The sequence below is a fragment of the Gossypium arboreum genome, chromosome 11 (assembly GCF_025698485.1).
Source record: "Gossypium arboreum isolate Shixiya-1 chromosome 11, ASM2569848v2, whole genome shotgun sequence".
NCBI classification, from domain to species: domain Eukaryota; kingdom Viridiplantae; phylum Streptophyta; class Magnoliopsida; order Malvales; family Malvaceae; genus Gossypium; species Gossypium arboreum.
This window is the reverse complement of record NC_069080.1, coordinates 8,576,902-8,597,326: the sequence shown is the minus strand read 5'-3', so window position 1 is coordinate 8,597,326 and position 20,425 is coordinate 8,576,902. Positions and strand designations below refer to the sequence as shown.

The 20,425-nt window shown below is 34.4% G+C and overlaps 4 protein-coding genes across 5 annotated transcripts; 1 reads left to right on the top strand and 3 right to left on the bottom strand.

Annotated features, from left to right (window-relative positions):
• Positions 1-2,443: 2,443 nt before the first annotated feature.
• On the bottom strand, positions 2,444-5,250 carry LOC108480773 (syntaxin-71-like). Its single transcript, XM_017783869.2, has 9 exons — positions 4,906-5,250; positions 4,646-4,771; positions 4,352-4,520; positions 4,177-4,262; positions 3,882-3,950; positions 3,738-3,782; positions 3,352-3,414; positions 3,196-3,272; positions 2,444-2,686 (listed from the first exon to the last, which is right to left on the bottom strand). Exons 1-9 carry the CDS (start codon positions 5,059-5,061, stop codon positions 2,674-2,676), a joined length of 804 nt encoding a protein of 267 aa, XP_017639358.1. The 5' UTR covers positions 5,062-5,250; the 3' UTR covers positions 2,444-2,673.
• A 1,880-nt stretch (positions 5,251-7,130) lies between these two features.
• On the top strand, positions 7,131-13,276 carry LOC108483181 (uncharacterized). Of its 2 annotated transcripts, XM_017786442.2 has the most exons (14): positions 7,131-7,517; positions 8,069-8,127; positions 8,278-8,380; positions 8,490-8,593; positions 8,838-8,906; positions 9,058-9,651; positions 10,267-10,796; positions 10,956-11,020; positions 11,239-11,318; positions 11,506-11,610; positions 11,785-11,924; positions 12,016-12,144; positions 12,518-12,667; positions 12,749-13,276. In XM_017786442.2, the coding sequence occupies exons 1-14, from the start codon at positions 7,334-7,336 to the stop codon at positions 12,885-12,887; spliced, it is 2,451 nt and encodes an 816-aa protein (XP_017641931.1). In that variant the 5' UTR covers positions 7,131-7,333; the 3' UTR covers positions 12,888-13,276. The 2 variants fall into 2 exon arrangements, with proteins under 2 accessions (XP_017641931.1, XP_017641933.1); XM_017786444.2 differs by lacking the exon at positions 8,069-8,127 and having other exon boundaries at positions 7,391-7,517.
• A 56-nt stretch (positions 13,277-13,332) lies between these two features.
• On the bottom strand, positions 13,333-15,982 carry LOC108483183 (calmodulin-binding receptor-like cytoplasmic kinase 2). The gene is made up of 6 exons (XM_053021166.1): positions 15,467-15,982; positions 14,733-14,953; positions 14,469-14,637; positions 14,294-14,383; positions 13,902-14,203; positions 13,333-13,801 (listed from the first exon to the last, which is right to left on the bottom strand). Exons 1-6 carry the CDS (start codon positions 15,711-15,713, stop codon positions 13,538-13,540), a joined length of 1,293 nt encoding a protein of 430 aa, XP_052877126.1. The 5' UTR covers positions 15,714-15,982; the 3' UTR covers positions 13,333-13,537.
• Positions 15,983-17,757: 1,775 nt separating this feature from the next.
• LOC108483182 (pentatricopeptide repeat-containing protein At2g46050, mitochondrial-like) lies at positions 17,758-19,665 on the bottom strand. Its single transcript, XM_017786445.2, has one exon. It carries the CDS (start codon positions 19,663-19,665, stop codon positions 17,758-17,760), a length of 1,908 nt encoding a protein of 635 aa, XP_017641934.1.
• Positions 19,666-20,425: the final 760 nt, after the last annotated feature.

The following is a 20,425-nucleotide window of genomic DNA, read 5'->3' as shown; positions in this document are numbered from 1 at the left end:
ACACAATATAATAATAATAATAATAATAATAATAATAATAATAACAATAAAAGTATAGAAACAGGGGTTGGCTCTATTTGCATGATAAAAAACAATGTATAAAAATGACTAAACACGAATATTGATGTGGGGCAGCCATTTTTTTTCTTGTAATTAAAAAGAAAGCAGAAATGTTGATGAAAGGCAAAGCATCTCTTGCTTTCCCCCCTCCCTCTTTGGCAAAGCCATTTTGTAATTATATTTTCTAACTCGGGGGTCATTTTCAATCGCCTACACTTTCCTCACTCACATCCGTATAATCCAAATTTCATGCAAATACGGTGCGTTTACTTTAAGCAAGATTAAAAATAACGATTTAAAAAACTCTAAATCTGCATTTGATCTTGCTAGGTGATTTTGTAGCTGTTGAGGGTGATAGCCGATAGGTTTCTAATAACTCAAAAGCATAAAACTTGACAAAAGTTTTGTATAAAAATTATTTGGGGTTTGCAATGACATGAAACGACAGTTGAAAAAAAGAGGGCTTGAGTTAAGCATTTTCTGTCAAATTACTTTAAGGTGTGGGATATGGCATGCATGATTGCGTATTATTAATTTGAATGAAATGGGGAGATGTTTCTAAATAAAATAATAAAATTAAAATGTTGGGTAATGCCTTTGTCGACATATATATCTACCAGACTATTTTCTTTTCCACCATTATCAACCTCTCTAATCACTGCATTTAACTTTATTAATTAACTTTACCGTTTGTGTATTAAAGTTGATAAGCAGATATATGAATGGAAGTAGGCGGTGAAGGACCCATGGCTACAGGAAACCCTAAATAATATATGTATGTATATATCTTTATCATCGCATAAAATCTGTGGATCATACAAACCAATATTTAAAAAGATTGAAGCACTTGTTTAAGTAAATAATGACCAAATTAATTAAAAATGGAGTTAACTCTTGAATCCTAAACCTAGAAACGGTGAGATAATACTGCCAACAAGTGGGAAAAAAGGATATGGAGAAGAAGAAGCTCTGAGACGAAGTTCCATTATCAGCTAAAAATTCGAAACAAAAATTGAACTGAAACTGGGAAAAAGGGAGAAAATGAACTACACAATGAAATCAAGCATTATCATATGCTTCTTCAGCTGCAAAGTCTTTCTTGTTTGAGTTGAGTGATATATCGTTTCCAGCCACTCTAAGTTTGCGGCGGTGTGGAGATCGAGTACGGTCAAGAATAACCAAATACATACACCTCTACCATTATTCAGACCAAAGGATATATATATTTATGGGATGCGAGTGGTGAAAAAACAGAAGAAGAGAAAAGCATTTAGCAGTGAAAGAAACAGTAAAACTTTATGTGTTTGAAACTGACCTTATCTGATTTTATGCCTCTTTTAAATTTGAGCCACCATTGCTGCACCTCTACCACTTTTTCTTGCTTAACGTTCTTAGCATTTTTATTGTCCTCAAAATGATTTTCAGAGTTGTAAAGAGAGGAAGGTAAAATGGAAAGAAGCGTTTGTTATACATTTTATATAAATATAATATTAAAATGGGATGGTTGTGGAACGATTGAACTGAACATGGAGTAGTGATCGCACAACCGACGAGGGAGCGCTAGTTTTTATGACCCTTTGTTCGTATGCCCCGAGAGACACTCTTATTCTGACACTTAATGGATCTCTCTCTCTCATTTTATTATTATATTTTTTCTGCTCTTCTAGAGCTTTTAGGATTATATATTTATGGCACTCATGATTCATCGAAAATCAACGAATTATGATTTTATTTTTATTTACTTCATTTTCATGTCCAGAGAAGGAGAATAATATAATAATCTGATTTGTGTAGTGAGTTTTCTTTTAAGAATGTGAAACTTATCACTGTGATATTTTTTATTTAAAAAAAAAAAGGCAATCATAACGTAAAAGTACTTATTAGGTATTCTTTTTAAGCCAAACAAGTGATTTATTAAAATAGAAATTTTGATGTGACAATTACAGCAACATCCGACTTGCTTAGCAATTTCAATACATCTCTATGGCTTTACTGATGCAAGTGGAGCATATATTTATTTTTGGACTTTCTGATAATGACATTACATTTTAATTAAATTCAAATTTGGGGGTTGGGTTATATCATTTCCTTTATTCGCATATTTTTACTGAGAAGAGATGATAAGTAAATGGAGAATCAACTTTGCTTTAGCATCTAATTATTTAAATACATTCATTCTCATTACTAAGGATATGAGAATGGAGTAAAATAATAAAGATCCTTTTGACTTTGGAGTATTCATGACATGAACCCCGTTATGAATGGCAGTACAGTAGACACAATTATTTTTATTTTTATTTTTAATTACTTGGAATAAATAGAGGTAGACATCAACATCACAGAACACTCGCAAACAACAGTTGGGTCCCTACCGTTGTACCACTTCATGGAACTACGTTTGTTAATACTCGTATTTAACACTGGAAAGTACAATACATAGCTACAAACATTACGTACAAATATATATATATAATTACGTACAACAAATATTTGTCTCATAATCCGTACACACTCTTAAAGAGGGGAGTTTATTCAAAACCCATACAAACTCCTACCCCATGCCATGCCATAATAGAAGAGCATAATCCTCGTGGTTATGTGGAACTATTTGTCTCATTTCAACGCACTGCACCAGAGAACAGTCAATCTCAAAATTTTTTGTAAGAGTAATAATAGATGTTACACGAACTAGAATACAACTGTCGGATATGGGCATCCTCGAATTAGAAAAAAAATAATCCATAAATTTAAAGAGTTATAAACCATAATCATGTCTGAATACGAGTAAGAATCAGAACAGAACAACGCAGCACAAGAAAAATGAAATGGGTCGGAAAATCACAATTACAGGAGCAAAGGTGAATATCATTTTGGTGAAGTTGAAGAATGGTAGGTATTGAGCTTCTGAATCATGCTTAGACCAAATAGAGTTCGAAAATGAAGTAAAAGACATTGTAGTCAATCCCACATAGTTTGAAAGATTTTAGTTGAATATTAGCAAACCATATAAACGATGTTATTTTACTTCCCTACATGCTCTGAGCCGACATGCAACAATTTTCAGAACATAGAGCTGCAATACTCGGATACTAAATGTTTCTTACCATAGAATTGAAGAAAATTAGGGAAACTTACTTGTATAAATAGGCAGCGATTCCAAGAATTATACATAAGAGGATGATATCAATGCAGAAGTTGCGACTTGACCTCAGCTAAACAATATTAAAATACACATTAATAGAAATTAAGATATAGAAAGCAGCTTCCATCCAAAAAAGTCAATATAATTACCTTGTGTACAGTATCCTTAAGTCTCACATTCGTGCTTTTCAAATCAGAGGTTGCCCTGTCTACCTGGAAGATACCAAAAACAGTGTCAAGATTGAATTTCTAAGCTGCAGAAACTTTCAGATGGAAAAGGACGATGTTTCAAGCTTACCTTTTTACCTCCCGACAACCAAACATTAATAACTAGTTCCCAAATTTCGGATATTTATAAAAAAAAGAAGGGTCTTTCTGATGTAAATTGCCATGCTTTACAGTTCATCTCAAAATATATGATTAACTATTAAATGGTTCATATCTGAATTTAATATTTCCTAGAATGCTATGAGCAGACTAATAGAATTCTCCATGTCCATGACAAGCAAAGAAGGATAACTAAAATAGTGAATCACCTTGTCATCTATTTCATCCATTAGTGGCACTTGTCTGTCCAATTCCTGTCATAAGGCAAGATGGTAATTAAAGGACTTGAATAACTAAGGCACTGTTTAATATGATTTATACACAAGGAAAACCGCAATATTGTGCAAACTAACCTCATTCATATCATGAGCCATATCCTTCAAGGTGTCTAAACCTTCAGCTATAACCTCCAAACCTTGATCCTACACAAAAAAAACTAATGGTCTTGAATATTATTAAATTCAGGTAGAAAGGAAGATGAATTTACTATAATCCTACAAAACATTACCACCATGAAAATTATAAATGTTTAACATAATGGAACAAGAGACAGAGCATTGGCGTAGCAAGCAAGCAAAGCGAAGTGGAAAATCTCATAGCATTGGTAAAGCAAACAATAACGTCAACAACAAGAAAGGGAATTACAACCTGTCTCATTCTGCGCATTTCACATTCTTGCCTAAAGCGGTCAGACTCTTCAGTTTGTTGAAAGTACTCACTTGTGAATCTCTCATCTAATTCAATCCAATTCCCGAACATTCACAACGTTTGATTATATTGATATCTTGAAAATAAAAAATTCCAACAAATAAGTTACTATTACCTGAAGATGAATCAAATTTAATGCCAGTGGAGGAAGTTGAAGTTGCCCAACCACCAGTACTTTGCTTAGTTGCAGTTGATGATCCATCTGGTATTGAATCAATCCTATCTTTCAGTGAATAAACCAAATCGTTTCGAGCTTCAAGCTCTTCTTTCGAAATCCCCTTCACCTATAACCCCCACAAATTAATACTACCGGTTAACAAATTCTTAGTCTAATTACTATTAAGGTAAACCAATTAGAAACTTTGACAACTAATCAAGCAAAAGAGAAAAAAAAAACAAAGGAAAAGACCTTTTTGAGAGCGAGTCGTTGTAATTTGGGGAGTTCTTCAAGCAATCGAGCTTTGGTTCTTCGAATTTCCGCATTCATAGCAACCGCTGTAGCCCTATTCTTTTCCGTTGCAGCAGCTTCAGATTTCTACGGGATTTAAAAAAAATCATAAAACAAAAGGCAAAAGAAAGTAAGAATTTTTTTTGTTTGAAGCAAAAAAAAAAAAAAAAAAGAGTCAGTTAAGAAAAGCCCTAGAGAAGAGGAAAGGAAGAAGATTACACCTGGAGAGCGGCATCGATTTCGGAGTCAACGACGCCGTAAAGGCGAGCGAAAGCGTCATCGCCGGCGACGTTAACCGCCTTTTGCTTATCGATGTCGTACTTGTCGTACTTCTTGCAAATCGCGTCAACTCTAGTGATCAAGTCTATCACCGTCATCTCCTTTTCCCTTCCCTTTTTTAAACCTACGCCGTTTCTCGCTGTTTTCTCTGGAAGTTCCTTTCCACGTTTTCAAGCGAAGAATCTGTTCCTTCAGTTTCTGTTTTCGGAGTTTTGAACTTGAAGAATAGAGAGAGACAAACGGTGGACGGAGACAGCGAGCGAGAGTCAAAAGCATAATTAAAATACTAAAAAGGAAGAGAGGGAAACGAATGCTGACGTTGGATCCTTGCCAACTGTGACTTATTAATATCTTACGGTTATGAGAGATAGATTGAAATGATCCCAGATGCAGGAGATTGCGCCTCCCCTAATCTTCTTCAAGAGTATATTACCAAAACATGTTCGCTTAAAGACATAAATAAATTTTATTCTATTCCTTCAAAGGCAGAGGCTTTTTTCACATCAACAAACGTAAAATAAATAACAAAACATTCGAATAACATTAAAATTAGATGTTCTCTTAGGACAATGTATTTTTCTTTTATATTTGAAATTTGGTGTTTATGTTTTTATTTACAATAATGTATTGTTTTAGATTAGAAAAACATAATAATTTATTTTACCCTCAAATTTTTTTATTCATTTATTTAATATTTCTTTTTTAATTTTAAATTTACATTTTTACCAATCATCTTAATACGGATGATGAGAAAATTAATGTTTTCAATTTAGTTGATATGATATACTCGTAGATGATATGTTAGAATTTAAATAAAATTTTAAAATATTTAATTTTTTAAATTAATTAAATGTTGAAATGTCATCTATGTAATAATTTATATGTCCTTTTATTAAATTTATTGGTATAACATATTAATATTAAAAAAACTTATTTAATAGTCTTGAAACAAAAATGATATTATTAATGGACTTAAATTTAACACCAACTTTTAACCTAACGATAAGAATATAATGTTGTGAGGCAGGATTCAATACCAAAAACCAATTCCTAATTCTAAAAAAACATGTTAAAATTCATGTTAATATTATTTAAAATATTCTTATTAACTAATAATATTATAAAATCAAATATTAAAATATAAAACACTAGACATAATAATATAAACACGAAAACTAAATTTAACTGCAGTTTTATAAGCTATAATCTCAAGAGAAAAAAAAAAAAAGCGGCAAAAGGATGAGTTATTGGTTAAGAGTTGCAAGAAAATAGGATTTAACTCCCTCATTATTGAGTTGGAATTCGTATATTTTGAACTATTAAACGAGCTGAGAGTAATAGCTCCTGAGTTTAATTGAATTTATTCAATTTTAGATTAAAATCGTGAAATAATTCAGAAATTATTTTAAATTAAGCTTGAATGCTAAAATCAGCATTAATTTTGCTTTCAGTTTGATTAACAAATTTAATTGAGTAAATTTAACTAAAACTAAATTTGCATTAGCTTTTTATACTCAAAAGTTAGATTTAATTTAGTAAATTAAATCGTCGATTAAGTCTTAATTAAATTGGTATCAATATTTTTGTCAATATAAGAGAATGTAGATTTAGATATACTCAAGCACATTACCCTCTTTTTATGGGTTAAGAAGAGATTATAAATAATTTTAAACATTGTATAAAAAAATTGTAGACTAAACTATGACAAAAAGTTAGATTATATTTTATCTTTTTATTAAAAGATTAGTAAAACAATTCATTTGTATTAGGCCAAAGAATAAATTAATTTTATATAAAAATTATCTATTTTTACCGTTAAAAATTAGTATTTATATATTAGTATAAGATAAAATATAACATATCACGTGAAACTGTCTTATTATTTTATTAACTACATTAATTTTTAACAATAAAGTAAATAAAATTTCAATATAAAAGATCAAATTACTTTTAAATTTATTTATTTTCCAATAAAAAAATGTAATCTGAGATTTATTACGGGATTTTTAAAGTAGTTTTACCTTATTCTTTCTTAAGAACGTCGGTGACGCGTTTCCTACACGTTCCTCTTGCGTGAGCGTGGCCTTGTTTCCATGTTTTCTACATCCTTTGCTTATGTTGACTCGCACTGTAGCAGTAGTCAACAAATAGCCATTTTAAGGATATTTATAAAAAATAATAATCATCATCATTCAACACAGTCCACTGAATTAAGGACTTCAAAGCAGTCCGCAAATTAGATCTTTAACACGTTTTTAATCACCCACTAAACCAAAAACCTTTATGCTTTTAATTCCTTTATATATATATTATCTCTTTCTTTATTACTATTAATTTTCTGTTGGCTCCTTCTTAGAATCACCTCCCAAAATGGCAGAAAATTCGATTCTTTGCTCGGTTTCCAGTTTGATTCTCAGCATTTTCATTCTCTTTTGTTGTTTATTTGGGCATTGTAATTCGGTGGAGCAACTTGGTGGATATGATACCTTTACTATTTCAAGCTTCAAATACCCAGAAACCCAGATCAGACCTTTTGACATGCGTTATATAAGAGGTACGGAGAACTAATTTTATGGTTTTCAATTTGTCATTTCAGGGTTTTTTTAATGATTATTTAATTGTGGACTGCTCTTAAGTAATGAGTGGTGTTAAAAAATTTGAACTTTACCAATTAATGCATGAAATATTTTCATGTGAATGGATCGTTGTTTCTGTTTTGTGCTTTTTTCTTTCCCTTTCTATTAATTAATTTCGATTTCAAGACTAATTTTATTCTTTTTGTCTATTATAATGAGGAAAGCAATTAGAATTTTTCCGATACAAAGATTCATCGTTAGATTAACTTTAAAAAAGAAAAAAAACCTTAAAGAATTACATTTAACACTGTTTCAGCAGCAGAATAAGGCAAATTAGTTATGGGAGACATCAAGTTTGAAGCTGTTTCTCTCTGTCTTCATAATTATTAGATTGTTTCCTTTTATGGAAAGCTACTTCATTCCTGTTTTCCTGGTAATGAATTTCCCGGAAAACAGGAAGGTTAAAAGAAAATGGTAATTAGATTCGATGTATTAGTGTCTCACTGGGTTTACTATTTGCTTGTTCCAGTTGATTTACCCCCATGGTTCTCTTCAATGTCGATAGCATTGAAGTCGAGTGTCAATCTTGTAAGTATGCTTGTCCAAGTTAATTAGGCTTTTAGTTTATCACATTTTCTTACTATGCTGTTTCTTGAATTTCTCTTGTTTGCTCATACTATTAGTTAAACTTTTTATTGTTTGCTCATCTCTTTTGTTTATACTTGAAAATGCTTGCAGGACATTAAAAGTGCTGAAAAAGTTCCTAAAAGTGTGCTGCCGATGATATGCTTCAGAGATGGCAGCCTCCCATTGCCAGATGTCTCAAGCACTTCATTAGAAGGTATCCTGCTAGCAAATGTCAGATACTATTTCTTTCTTTCAATCACAGAATTCTTGAACCAGAATGAATGTTAGTAGTTTTAAGACGTTTTCTCTTGCTGGTGCACTAGTTGCACTATCTAACAGATCTCTTGATGGAATACAAGTACTTCAAAATATGGAGCAGTGCTATCCTGTGCCAAGAAATATGACAATGAAGTTGACGAATGAGCAGGTTTGCTGTCTTTATCAAATGTTTTTATCTGGAAGACATGTCATGCTTTTGGTCTTAAAAAATTCATATTCGCATGTAGTTTGTTTAACTGAATTCTTAGGTGAGTATTACACTATATTATCCATTTGGCATTTTTTAACCCACAATCAGGGGTAAAATTTTTTAGCCCACAGCATCCTTTTATTTTCTTTTATGTTCTATTAGAAACTCAACTATTGGCACTATAACTTGAAAATCTGTTCAGATATCTGCCAGGGTTTTGTATTTTGGTCTTTTCAATGGTGTTGGGCCTACAAGAACACAGTCAAAGATGGTAAATTACTAGCTCTACTATTTTGCACCTTGTTCTCCACTTGCATTTAGGCTTGTGGATATCTGCTGGAAATCAAATCCTTGTTTAAAGAATGGTTGCTTTTGTTCCTATTCATCTCATTGTTGTTCTTCACTACTGCTATGTGTTGCAGATTGTTAGGAACCGTGCTTACTCCTTTGCAGCTAATATTAGCGTGGAAGGATGTACAACCTCAACAATGCAAGGACAGTACTGCAACCAAACTGTTGAACTGCTTTCTTGTGCTCGATCTGGTAATAGTTCAGGAAATGGTTCAGTATCTGGGTTCTTCAATCAAAGCATGGTTTTGTGCAGGAACAATTTTGAGACCTCCTGCCATGGGGATGGAGAAATGAAAATATACTCCTTCGAGATACTACGGATAACTGAATCCTTAACAATTTCTGTACAAAATCTAAGGTTAAGACCTCTGGACAGCATTGGGAATAGTAGCAGAATTTATTTAATGTGCTTTGCTCGTTATGGTGCAATGCCATTGGCTACTCTGCATGATTATTCTGGTGACTTAAACCAATCCCCTTTGGTCATTCGCTTCCCAAAGGTTGGCCAGTGGTTTGTTTCTATTCTAGCCCTTCATCTTGCAAAGGAAATTGGTGGGGCCCTGAGTAATGTTTCAAAAGTTTGCTATTCCTTGGAAGTGCAAGAACTTGAATGTCCTTTGGGAAAGGCCGGGCCAAACTGTTCGTCTGAAAGATACATGCTTCAGGTGGTCATTGTCAACATACATGTTACATTTGTTTTCTGTATCGCTTCCAACTTTATAAATTTCATCAATTCATTTTTATTTTTACATTATGCTTGGTGCATGTCAGTAAGTTTTAGTTTTAAAATTTGATGCTATTAGTAAATTATTTGCCTATTTGAAATTCAATGCCTTAAATAATATTTACACATCCACATTTGCGAGGATAAAGCAGATATCAGGTGTAGGAGAAAGTGATTACTTGCTTGTTAGTTGTGGCTTAGAAACAGGCTTTTATAATGAAGGATGAGAAGATGACAGTGTGAACTTTATTTGTGGGTAACTGGACACCATGTCTTGAGAATCTTCTCCAGAGGACTGAGGGTGAAATTTCCTTAAACCTGAAGAGATTCATGTTAAAAGATGTAATCGTTTTGAAGCAAATAGGACCAAATTTCAGTTTGGAAGATTTGGCTTCAAAGTGTTCACTTACACTTTTTAATTTTTTTTAGTTTTAGTTCTTTTTTAAGTAGATTTGTGAACAACTTTATTCCCGTACTCCCTTTTCCTTCTGTTGATGCTTGAAGAAACTCATTCGCAGGAGTAATTTATTGATGAGCTGAGAATGGTTGTCTGCAGACGGTTCTCAGGAAATATTCGACCCCTTTTGAATCCTATTATTTGCCAGATGGTGGGGATCTGATATCAGATTCTGCTAATTTTCATCTTGGGCCCCTTTTAAGCAACTACTCAGTTGGAGGACTGGACACCTGGACTTATTTTCTTCTGGATGTTCCTCGAGGTGCAGCTGGTGGAAATCTCCATGTCCGGCTAACGTCAGATAGAAAGATGAATTATGAAATATATGCTAGAAATGGTGGATTGCCATCACTTATTAACTGGGACTATTATTATGTAAACAAGACAAGCAGCAGTGGTGACTCCGTGTTTTTTGTATTGTACAATTCAAGTGATGAAAAGGTCGATTTTTACATCTTATATGTTAAGGAAGGAATCTGGAATATTGCGCTAAGGCATCTAAACAGCACTGGTGACATTTCCGATGGCCAGACTACTATGTCTATTTCACTTGAAAGATGCCCGAAAAGATGCTCCTATCATGGTGCTTGTAAATCTGCTCTTGATGCAAGTGGATTAACTTCGTACAGGTATTATATTTTTCAGCTATTCTTTCTTTTCTATAACATTTTTTCTTCTGATTTCCAATTTTTATAATAATTTTATTTGTTATAGCTAAGCATATAGGATTGGATGAAGGTCTAAAATGCATTTTTTGCCTTGTCATTGTACTATTTCCTTTTTCTCAGCTTTTGTGCCTGTGATAGGAACCATGGAGGTTTTGACTGTAGCATTGAGATTGTATCCCATCAAGGTAAATTCCTTTCAGGAGTTGAATGCAAAAATATGGATGCCATTCCTGCCACTTGTTTTCATAAACAGTAATTGCTTATGGTTCCAAAGTAGCCATTTCTTCCTTCCTTTTAGGCTAGCCTTCAGGTTTATTAGCATTTGAAATAAATTCCAGGACTTGGTATTATTATAATGCTACAAAACAAATTTAGCCTCTTGTCTGCTTGGAAACTGATGCAGGACACTTATGGCAATCAATTGCATTAATCGCATCTAATGCTGCAGCTGTGCTTCCTGCTTTTTGGGCTCTCCGGCAGAAGGTAAATCTCCATTTATTTCGTGGACTCACTTGCAGATGTTTCTGATTTCTGATGGCAAAGAGTGCCAACCTTTTGTGATGAAACATTGGAGGTTTCTCGAAATTTTCAGCCATGTCAATGACATAACTAACCATCATTCTTTGATATCTGTATTTTGTCAAAGACTAAATTACCTGTTTACATGCAGGCATTCGCAGAATGGGTGGTCTACACAGTGAGTGGAATTTCAAGTGGATTATATCATGCATGTGATGTGGGTACCTGGTGTGTATTGTCCTTTGGTGTTTTACAGGTACTTGTTGGTACGATTTCCTAAGAATGATTCATTATTCGTCATGAAAAACTTGGAAAGATCATGGTTGAAATACATTTGGAAAACATGAATCTAACTTGCATAAAAGTTCACTATCCTATTTTAGTTACTGGTTTGAACTAATATTGACTGGTAACTTCGGAAATGTTTCAGTTTATGGACTTTTGGCTCTCTTTCATGGCTGTAGTGAGCACTTTTATATACCTCACAACAATTGATGAAGTCTTTAAAAGGGCAATCCACACAGCTGTGGCTATCCTTACTGCCCTGATGGCCATAACTAAGGCAACCAGGTATATGGATCTGGTGACATTTGTTTTAATTCCAATATATGACCCAGTTCTAGCAACAATGGAAGGTGTTTGACTAAGCTAAGCTGTGCAGGTCATCCAATGTTATCCTTGTGATGGGAATCGGAGCATTTGGTCTTCTTGTTGGGTGGTTGATAGAGTTCTCTACCAAGTATCGGTCACTTTCCTGTTCAATGGATTTATGTTTGAACAGACTTGAAAGGTGGGTTTCTTTTTTGTACCATCATGAAGCACTACGCATAAACTGCATGAAATTAAAGTCGAGAGAGTAAAATGCATACTCAGGGTTCTGTACGGTAGCACATAAACTGCCTTTAGTTATTAGTAAATAGTACGTAGCACTGTGAGAATAGGATCTTTTATCATTTTAAATTGTGCTAACTATCGCTTGAGTTGGTCAAGGGACTACTTAGTAGTTTTCTTAAATACACAGGAAGCCATGCTTTGTCATTAGAGAAACATGATCCTATAGCTGTATTAACATTATAGAAGCACTACTTGGTAGATAGACCGTATGGACTAACAAAACCCGAATATAATGCATTGCATTTACACGATGAATTGTTACACTGTAGATGGCCGAGCAGAGAATGGCTGCAGAATCTTGTAAACACTGTAATGAAACGATTTAGATGGGGATTTGTGCTTGCTGGTTTTATTGCACTAGCCATGGCAGCAATAAGCTGGAATCTTGAAAGCAGTCAAAGTTACTGGATTTGGCACAGGTTAGTTGTCTTCCTTCTTTTCGGTATATAAATTGCTTAGATCTCTCACACTCTCTCCCATGTTTGACTGTTTCCATGCAGTGTTTGGCATGTTGCCATATATTCATCTTCTTTCTTCTTCCTCTGTTCAAAAGTAATAACCATAAATAGTGGGAACAGAACACCCACCGACGCAAACTATCAGTTGACTCAGCAGGATTCTCTCTCTCAAGGTGCATAGGAAGAAGGAAGAATTTTCAGAGAATTAAAGTTCACATAAGGAAATAAGTTACTATCAAAACATGCAGGAAAAAAGTTTCATCTGGCAATATAGTAATTTGTAGACCCAAAATAATATTCGACCTCTTCAATAGCTTTCCCTTTTTTTGGTAAATTGGCCTATTTACCACCTTTTTCCAGGATGATCTTCTCCTGTGTATATAATGTATACACCAATAGGTCGGGTAAAGAACTGAAGCAGCTTGGCAATGTGACCCAAAATCTTTTAGCCTTTGGGGAAAGCAAAATGTGAGCAATAGATGCAGGTTTTTCTATCTTGCAACTGTAAAAAGTATTTGGATTTTTTTTCAATATTTTTCATAATTAATTTTTATTTATCAATATGATAAAGTGCTTTAGATATATCAATATTTTGTGTCCACGTGAGCTCAAACACGAATAAGGGATATATAAATTTTCCCAATATATAAAAAAGAATTAAAAAAATTTAAGCGTACGCATTATAGTGTATATACACACTTTTACACAAAGCCAAACCTCAAGATGCAATAATGTTGCAGTTACCTTAGAAGATTTAGCTTTAAAAATACCGGGACAAACAGCACAAAGGACGATTCGTACTAGGTTATGCAAGTAAATCATACCTTTTGTTTATTGCTCTTTAACTGAAGCACTTCTTTGAGAGTTTGATGAAAGAGAGCGAAAGTCTAAAGCTGATTGTTCTCTAAAATCCTTACGGATGCTCCATAAAACCTCCCCACACCTCCTCATACTAGGCCGACTCTGTCTACGGGGAGCCAGGCATTGCAAGGCTAGTTCAAGAATCTTTTCGAGGGCTAAATTAATCCCAGCAGTCAGTTCTAGCCTAGGGTCCAAAGTTGATATGGCATCACCGTCTGTAAACTTCTTCATTGCCTGGAATTACAAAAAAAAAAAAAAAATGCATCAGTAACTTCATTCATGAAAAGGATGATTGAAGATATCAAGAGAGAAGGGAAAGGGTTTCAATGCACACCCATTTTGGTGTTATCCGCTCTTTGATTTCCCGTTTTGGTTCAATGGGGCGCCTGCCTGTGACTAGTTCAACTAACAATACTCCAAATGAATAAACATCACTCTTTTCTGTAAGTTGATAGGTTCTTAGGTATTCTGGGTCCAGGTAGCCGGCAGTGCCTTTTACCTGGGTTGACACATGGGTTGCACCAGAGTCCGTATCTGCGGCCAGCCTAGCGAAGCCAAAGTCAGTGACCTTGGCTCGGAGCTTTTCGGTAAGGAGAATGTTGGAAGACTTTATATCTCTGTGGATAATTGGGTGATCTACATAAAATTCAATTCATGATCTAATTAATTCATCAAAGAAGATCAAAGCTCTTGTTTTTGAAACCCCAGAAATAAAAAAAAGCAAACCTGTATACATATGAAGATAGGTGATTGCATGGGCCACATCAATGGCTATATCAAGCCTCGAAGCAAAGTCAAGTTCTTTTCCATTAACACCTGCAGCAAATTTTTTCTCATATTTTGATTATTTGAAGTCTGGAAATTCCAGAATAAAGAGGAAGAAGAAACAACAAGAACTCACCATCCAAGTGTTCCCTTAGAGTTCCATTGGGGACATACTCGACAACCACAACTCTTTCATCTCCATGCTCTAAGTACCCATAAAACCTAACCAAATTCAAATGTTCCACTTGTGCCAGTATTGTTACTTCACTTTGGAATTCCACACCCAAATGCTTATCATATACACTCTACAAAACAATCAAAATGTTGATCCATTTCTTAGTTAAACTTGAACCCATAAATTTTAATCAAAGATAAGAACCTCATCGTTCCAAATCCAAACCTTTTTAGCTCGTTTGATAGCGACCAAAGTTCCATCATCAAGTTTTCCCTTATAAACTGTTCCGAATCCACCCTGCCCGATCTTGAAAGCAGGGGAGAAGTTCCTTGTGGCCTTAAAAATTTCCTCAATCGTGAATTTCATGCTCCCAGGCGCTCTCTCCTTTGTTGAATTGGAATAAATCCCTCGATTCGGACCCCTCATTCTTGACGTTTCCGAATCAGCTACAAGTTAAACAACTAAAACTTTATGCGATAGTTTAAACTCATCCAATTCCTTTTTTGTTACTTGATTATTGGAAAGTTGATCGACAATGTGGGTTTCACTATAAATAAAATCTTGATTAACTTCTCTGAACTTAAAACTTATGACTAGTTCAAAGTAACTATACATACTTTCTAAAATCGATCAAATAAAAAATTTTGGGTTCTTTTTTAAATTCTTTTAATGCGAAGCTCTACCTTTAACAAGTAATTGGTAGCAGAGCCTGAGAGCAGGGAGGTTGTTTGGTTGCGGAGAAAATGTCAAAGCAGAAAAAAATCAGTAAGGGGGTTGTTTTTTTTTTAAACACTGAAGACTTTCAGATAACACGTAAAAACTGGATTTTTATCGTTTTCTAAGATCTGAGGATCTCGGCAAAAGTTTTGTAGGGAAGTTAACGACTTGCTTAAATCCGGAAAATTAAAAAATATCTACCACGTCATCATCGTTTAAACTAAAACGAGAAACATGCATACCAGAAGGAGCTCCAAACTCATTGGACACTTTTAAATTATTGCTGTCGTCAGTCTCGGGAGGTGTAAAACACGCGACAAAAGCTCCAGCGATGGACCGTGCCGCAACCTTTACTGGATTCCGCCCTAAACGAGAGGCAGTTGATGCAGTGTAGGAAGAAAAGCTAGGAGAGAAAGCGGATCGGTCCGGTGTTGACCTTATGCCTGAACTAGGATTCCGGCTTCTCGAACTGCTTGTGGAACTGGTCATCACGAGAAAGAGAGGGAAAGGAAAATTATTTGTGTAGGTGATGACCTTAGAAATGGTAGATAGTAGCGGGGAAGATAGTATTAAAGAGACGACTTTTGAATTAATTACTTTATAAAAGCGAATGAGGCTAACATGCGCCTTTTAGGCTCAGCTTATTAAAAGCGAAGTTTGTTCGAACCATTACCCCGCCGTCTCGATAAAACAAAAACAAGATCTTTCTTTCTTTCTTGCTAACTGGATGAACGCGTCTTGTCTTCACTTGTTCGTTTGCTGCATTTTTGTTTTTTGTTTTTTTTTTATAATATTTGAAAAAATTAATCAAAGTTTATGAGATTGTTTATCCTACTAATTTCCCAATAAATATAGTAATTATCACAACTCTCCTAATAAAAACTACTGTCAATTCCTGAATCTAAAATATTAAAAATAAAAATATATTACGGATAAATTCATCTTTAAATATAGTATTTTCATTTTGTATTCAAAATCATCCAACTTATATTAAAAGATAAATAAAGAATGTTAACATGAATAATTTAATTTACGTGATAATTTTAAAGACCATTCTCGGATTTTGTGATTGACTAATATTGTGTGTTCATATAACGGTCCCCTTTGTGGAAGAGTATTTTCTATGGTCATAGTCAAAGGCCAAATAAAACAAAGAAAGGGAACGGCCAAAAAGGGGAACTTGGCTCTAACCTAAGCTACACTTGATTTGATCAATTCAAATGTCTGAATCAAATTAACTACAAAATCAAGTATAAGGGTAGGTTTCAACAGGGATGCTTTCTTGCAAGCTACTACTACCTGAAAACAGCAACGTCTGAACAAAAATAGGGCTGGTACTTGACAAGTTAGCTCAAACTCCCCCACTACTTAAAACCCGGATTAACATTGATGGATCCACTTCATGTCTGCAGATATAAGACAACATATAACACAAGCAACATCAAGAACAACCATTCTCATCCAACTGTGGACTGGTTCAAACAGATTTTGTAAATTCGGAAAGAGTCGCATGTTCATCGAAATGGATCTTGATGTCCGAGACTAGATGGTAATAGCAGTGGAATCAGGCATTTATGAAACTGGCCTCAAATCTTCCTGGTTCTTTTAAGCTCAACAAATTGATCTCACCAGATGTCCTCTAATGCTCCACCCTTACACTTCATTTTCTGGATGGAGACCGTAAAGCTCTTCAGGCACCCCTCTAGCCATTTATACACCACACTTTTACCATGTGATTTAAATATATATATTTATTATTAAATTAAAAAACCAACAACCACAACAGTCTAGGATATGATAAATTCGATAATATAGTTTCCATACCCATTTGCAAGCAGCAATGCTTCCTCATTCATCAACATACAACGTAGAAGAGGAAAGTGTTCTCCCTAGATTCCACTAGGAGTAATTGCATATGCCCTTAGATTAGAAGTCAATCAACTATCAAGTGCAGTGAGAATAAAAATTGTGTGGGTTTAAACCAATGATTTGTGGTATAGATGGAGAGAAAATTGACAAAGTTCTATAGTTACTTCAAAGTTGCCAGACTTTCAAGCAAACCTTCCAATCAGCTTAGAGGACACTTAAATAGACTAGTATTAGACCTATTGTTATTACTAAAACATTTAAAAGAAGTTAAAGAGATGTATTCATTCAATTCCATCATCACAAAAAAGCTATTGACATCTACCAATCAGCATAAAATTGTTCATCAATTGGATAGAAAAATGCTATATAAAATGCACTTCAAGATAGATTATTCGAAATCATACCATAGTAAGAGTTTTACTCATTATCAAAAGACTTACCTCAGGGTTAATGGGGCATGCAGGTTCAGTTAGAGCAGGCAAATCCTTACTAGAAACAACAAGAGAATTATTTAAAGAGCACAGTCATAATATTGCTGAGGCACATGTCCTGACCAGCTGATGTGTTATATTCCTGCTTCATTGGAACAGGTAATATTGGTTACATGTCCAAAGTTTCAGGTGAGATTATCACTTGAGACAAACACATTAACATGAGCAGCAAGTTACACCCAGCTACAACCAGGAATTTTGTAATCACAACAGTCTCTCATCATTTTCCTAACACGTTCCACATCTAACCATCTTCCTTTAGAGGCATATATGTTAGAGATAAGAGTATAATTTACAGGTTTGTAAGGCTCCAAGACAACAAGCTTTTCTGCGGCCCACTTGGCCAATGTTATGTTGCCATGCATGCTACATGCCCCAGTGAATGCTCCCAAGGTGCCTGGTGTACATGCAACGGGATGAGATGTTATAAAACTAAAAGCCTCATTGAGAAGGCCAGCTCGACCAAGCAGATCAATGAGGCAAGTATAGTGCTTTGAATCTGGAATAATTCGATAGTCATTCATCATTATATTGAAATAATGAAGCCCCTCATTTACTAGCCCCCCATGGCTACATGCGGAAAGAATAGCAAGAAAGGCAATTTGATCTGGCTTTACACCAGCAACTAACATTTCCTCAAAAGCTATAACACTTCCTTTTGAATGACCAAGGAACGAATAAGCACCTATAATCGATGTCCAAGTAACAAGATCAGGCTCTGAAACTGAAACAAAATATTGTAATGCAACATCAATGTTACCACACTTGGAGTACGCATGTATTAAAGCATTTGTAACAGATAAAAAGGACTCAAACCCATTTTTAATCACATAAGTGTGGACTTGCAACAATTCAGCACAGCTGGATGAAACACCACAAGATTGAAATATGCTAGCCATAGTTAATTCATCTGGACAGAAATTTTGTAACCTCATTTCTCTAAGAAGCTCCATAACCTTCTCCATATCTCCCCTCTGTGCATAACCCACGATCAGAGTGTTCCAAGACACAACATTTCTAGCCGTCATTCCATCAAAGGCTTTCTGAGCATCATACAAATTACCATTCGTTATGTACATATCGACAAGTGCACTCGCCACAGGAACATCTAAATCAAAACAAAGTTTAATGATGAGACCATGAACCTGCCTTCCAAGTTCATAAAATCCCCAGATACAGCAAGATTTAAGCAAAGAACAAAACGTATAACCATCCCCTTTAACATCTTCCTTCTTCATCAAATCGAAAACCACAAAAGCCTCTTTTGTTAAAGAATTCAAAGCATAACAAGAAACCATCACATTCCACAACACCAAATCTCTACAAAATACTTGATCGAAAACCCACCTCGCTTCTTCAACCAGACCACATTCCCCATATAAATGAACAAGAGCACTGCTCACAAAAGAATCATACAAAAACCCACATTTCACTATAAAGCAATGCAATTCTCTACCAAAAACAACGCCCTTTACCTCAGAGGAAGCATGGAGCAAAGTATTCAAAGTTATATGATCAAAACCTACCTTGTTTATCAACATTTTCTTGAAATAAGAAAAACCCAAACAAAGATTCGACTTACAAATCATAGTGTTCCACGTCACCAAGTTTCGAACACGCATTTGATCGAACAATTTCTCCGCGTCGGAAAATTGTTTGCATTTAACGTATAAATTAAGCATTTGAGTCTGCAGAGGCAGTACATTATTGAACCCTAGTTTTATCATGCGTGAATGGAGTTGTTTCCCTTCCTTAAGGAGACCCAATTTGGCTGAGACTTTAAGGGCGTGGGGGTAGAAGCCGGTCAACCCGGGTTGCAGCGCCGACACCGTGTTTCCGAGTGTACTCAACGAGAGAGATGGATTGGGTTTCAGCTTCAGCGCGCGTAATTGGGTAGTTTCTCGAGGGAGTGTCGGTGAAGAAGATAACTGTCGTTTGAAATGGACGGTGGAGATCAAAGGAGTACCGCATTTCGAATGCAAAGGATCAGAGACTGCGGGGAAGACCGTTATACGAGACCAAAGCCGACATAGAATGAAATGGACGGTGGAGATCAAAGGAGTACCGCATTCCGAATGCATAGGATCAGAGACTGCGGGGAAGACCGTTATACGAGACCAAAGCCGACATAGAATGAAATGAACGGTAGAAATTTAGCCGAATAAACTATAATTATTAAAATTTTTCTTAAAACAAATTTGGTGATATTTAGACGGTGTGATGGACTTGCAATTTATACAATTTCTCTTTATTTCCTTCACCATATTTTGCTTTAACTATTATATACAATTAATTAATATTGAGTGAATTTAGATTGGAGATTGTGTGCGGTGTGATGCGTTCAATTTAATTTTTATATCACGTTCTGATATTATTATAATATCGTTATAATATTTGATTTCATAACTATCATTATTTTTTTATCTTAAATTGATTAAATTTTATGTTTTTATTATTTTAAAAAAGTATTCATACCCTATAACAGAGTTTCTTTCTCTAAAATTACCCTTTGAGAAAAAATTATATCTAAATATATACAATAATACAAAGGTTGAAACCCACTCCAAAGAAACATAAATATCTCAATTTAATTCATCCATTTTTTGAAGTTATTTAATTAAAAATTAAAATTATTTTTAAAATTATAACTTAAACTCTTATCAAATACTTGTATAATAAAAATTATAAATTTATCAATTTAACTTGATCTGTATCAAAATTAATAGAATTATTGAAAATATAATGCATTTATAATAATTTTTTAAAATTGAATTGATATTAATGTACTCATAATCTGTATTGAAAGTTTAATATTGTTTCTAAAATGTCTTTGAGTCAAAA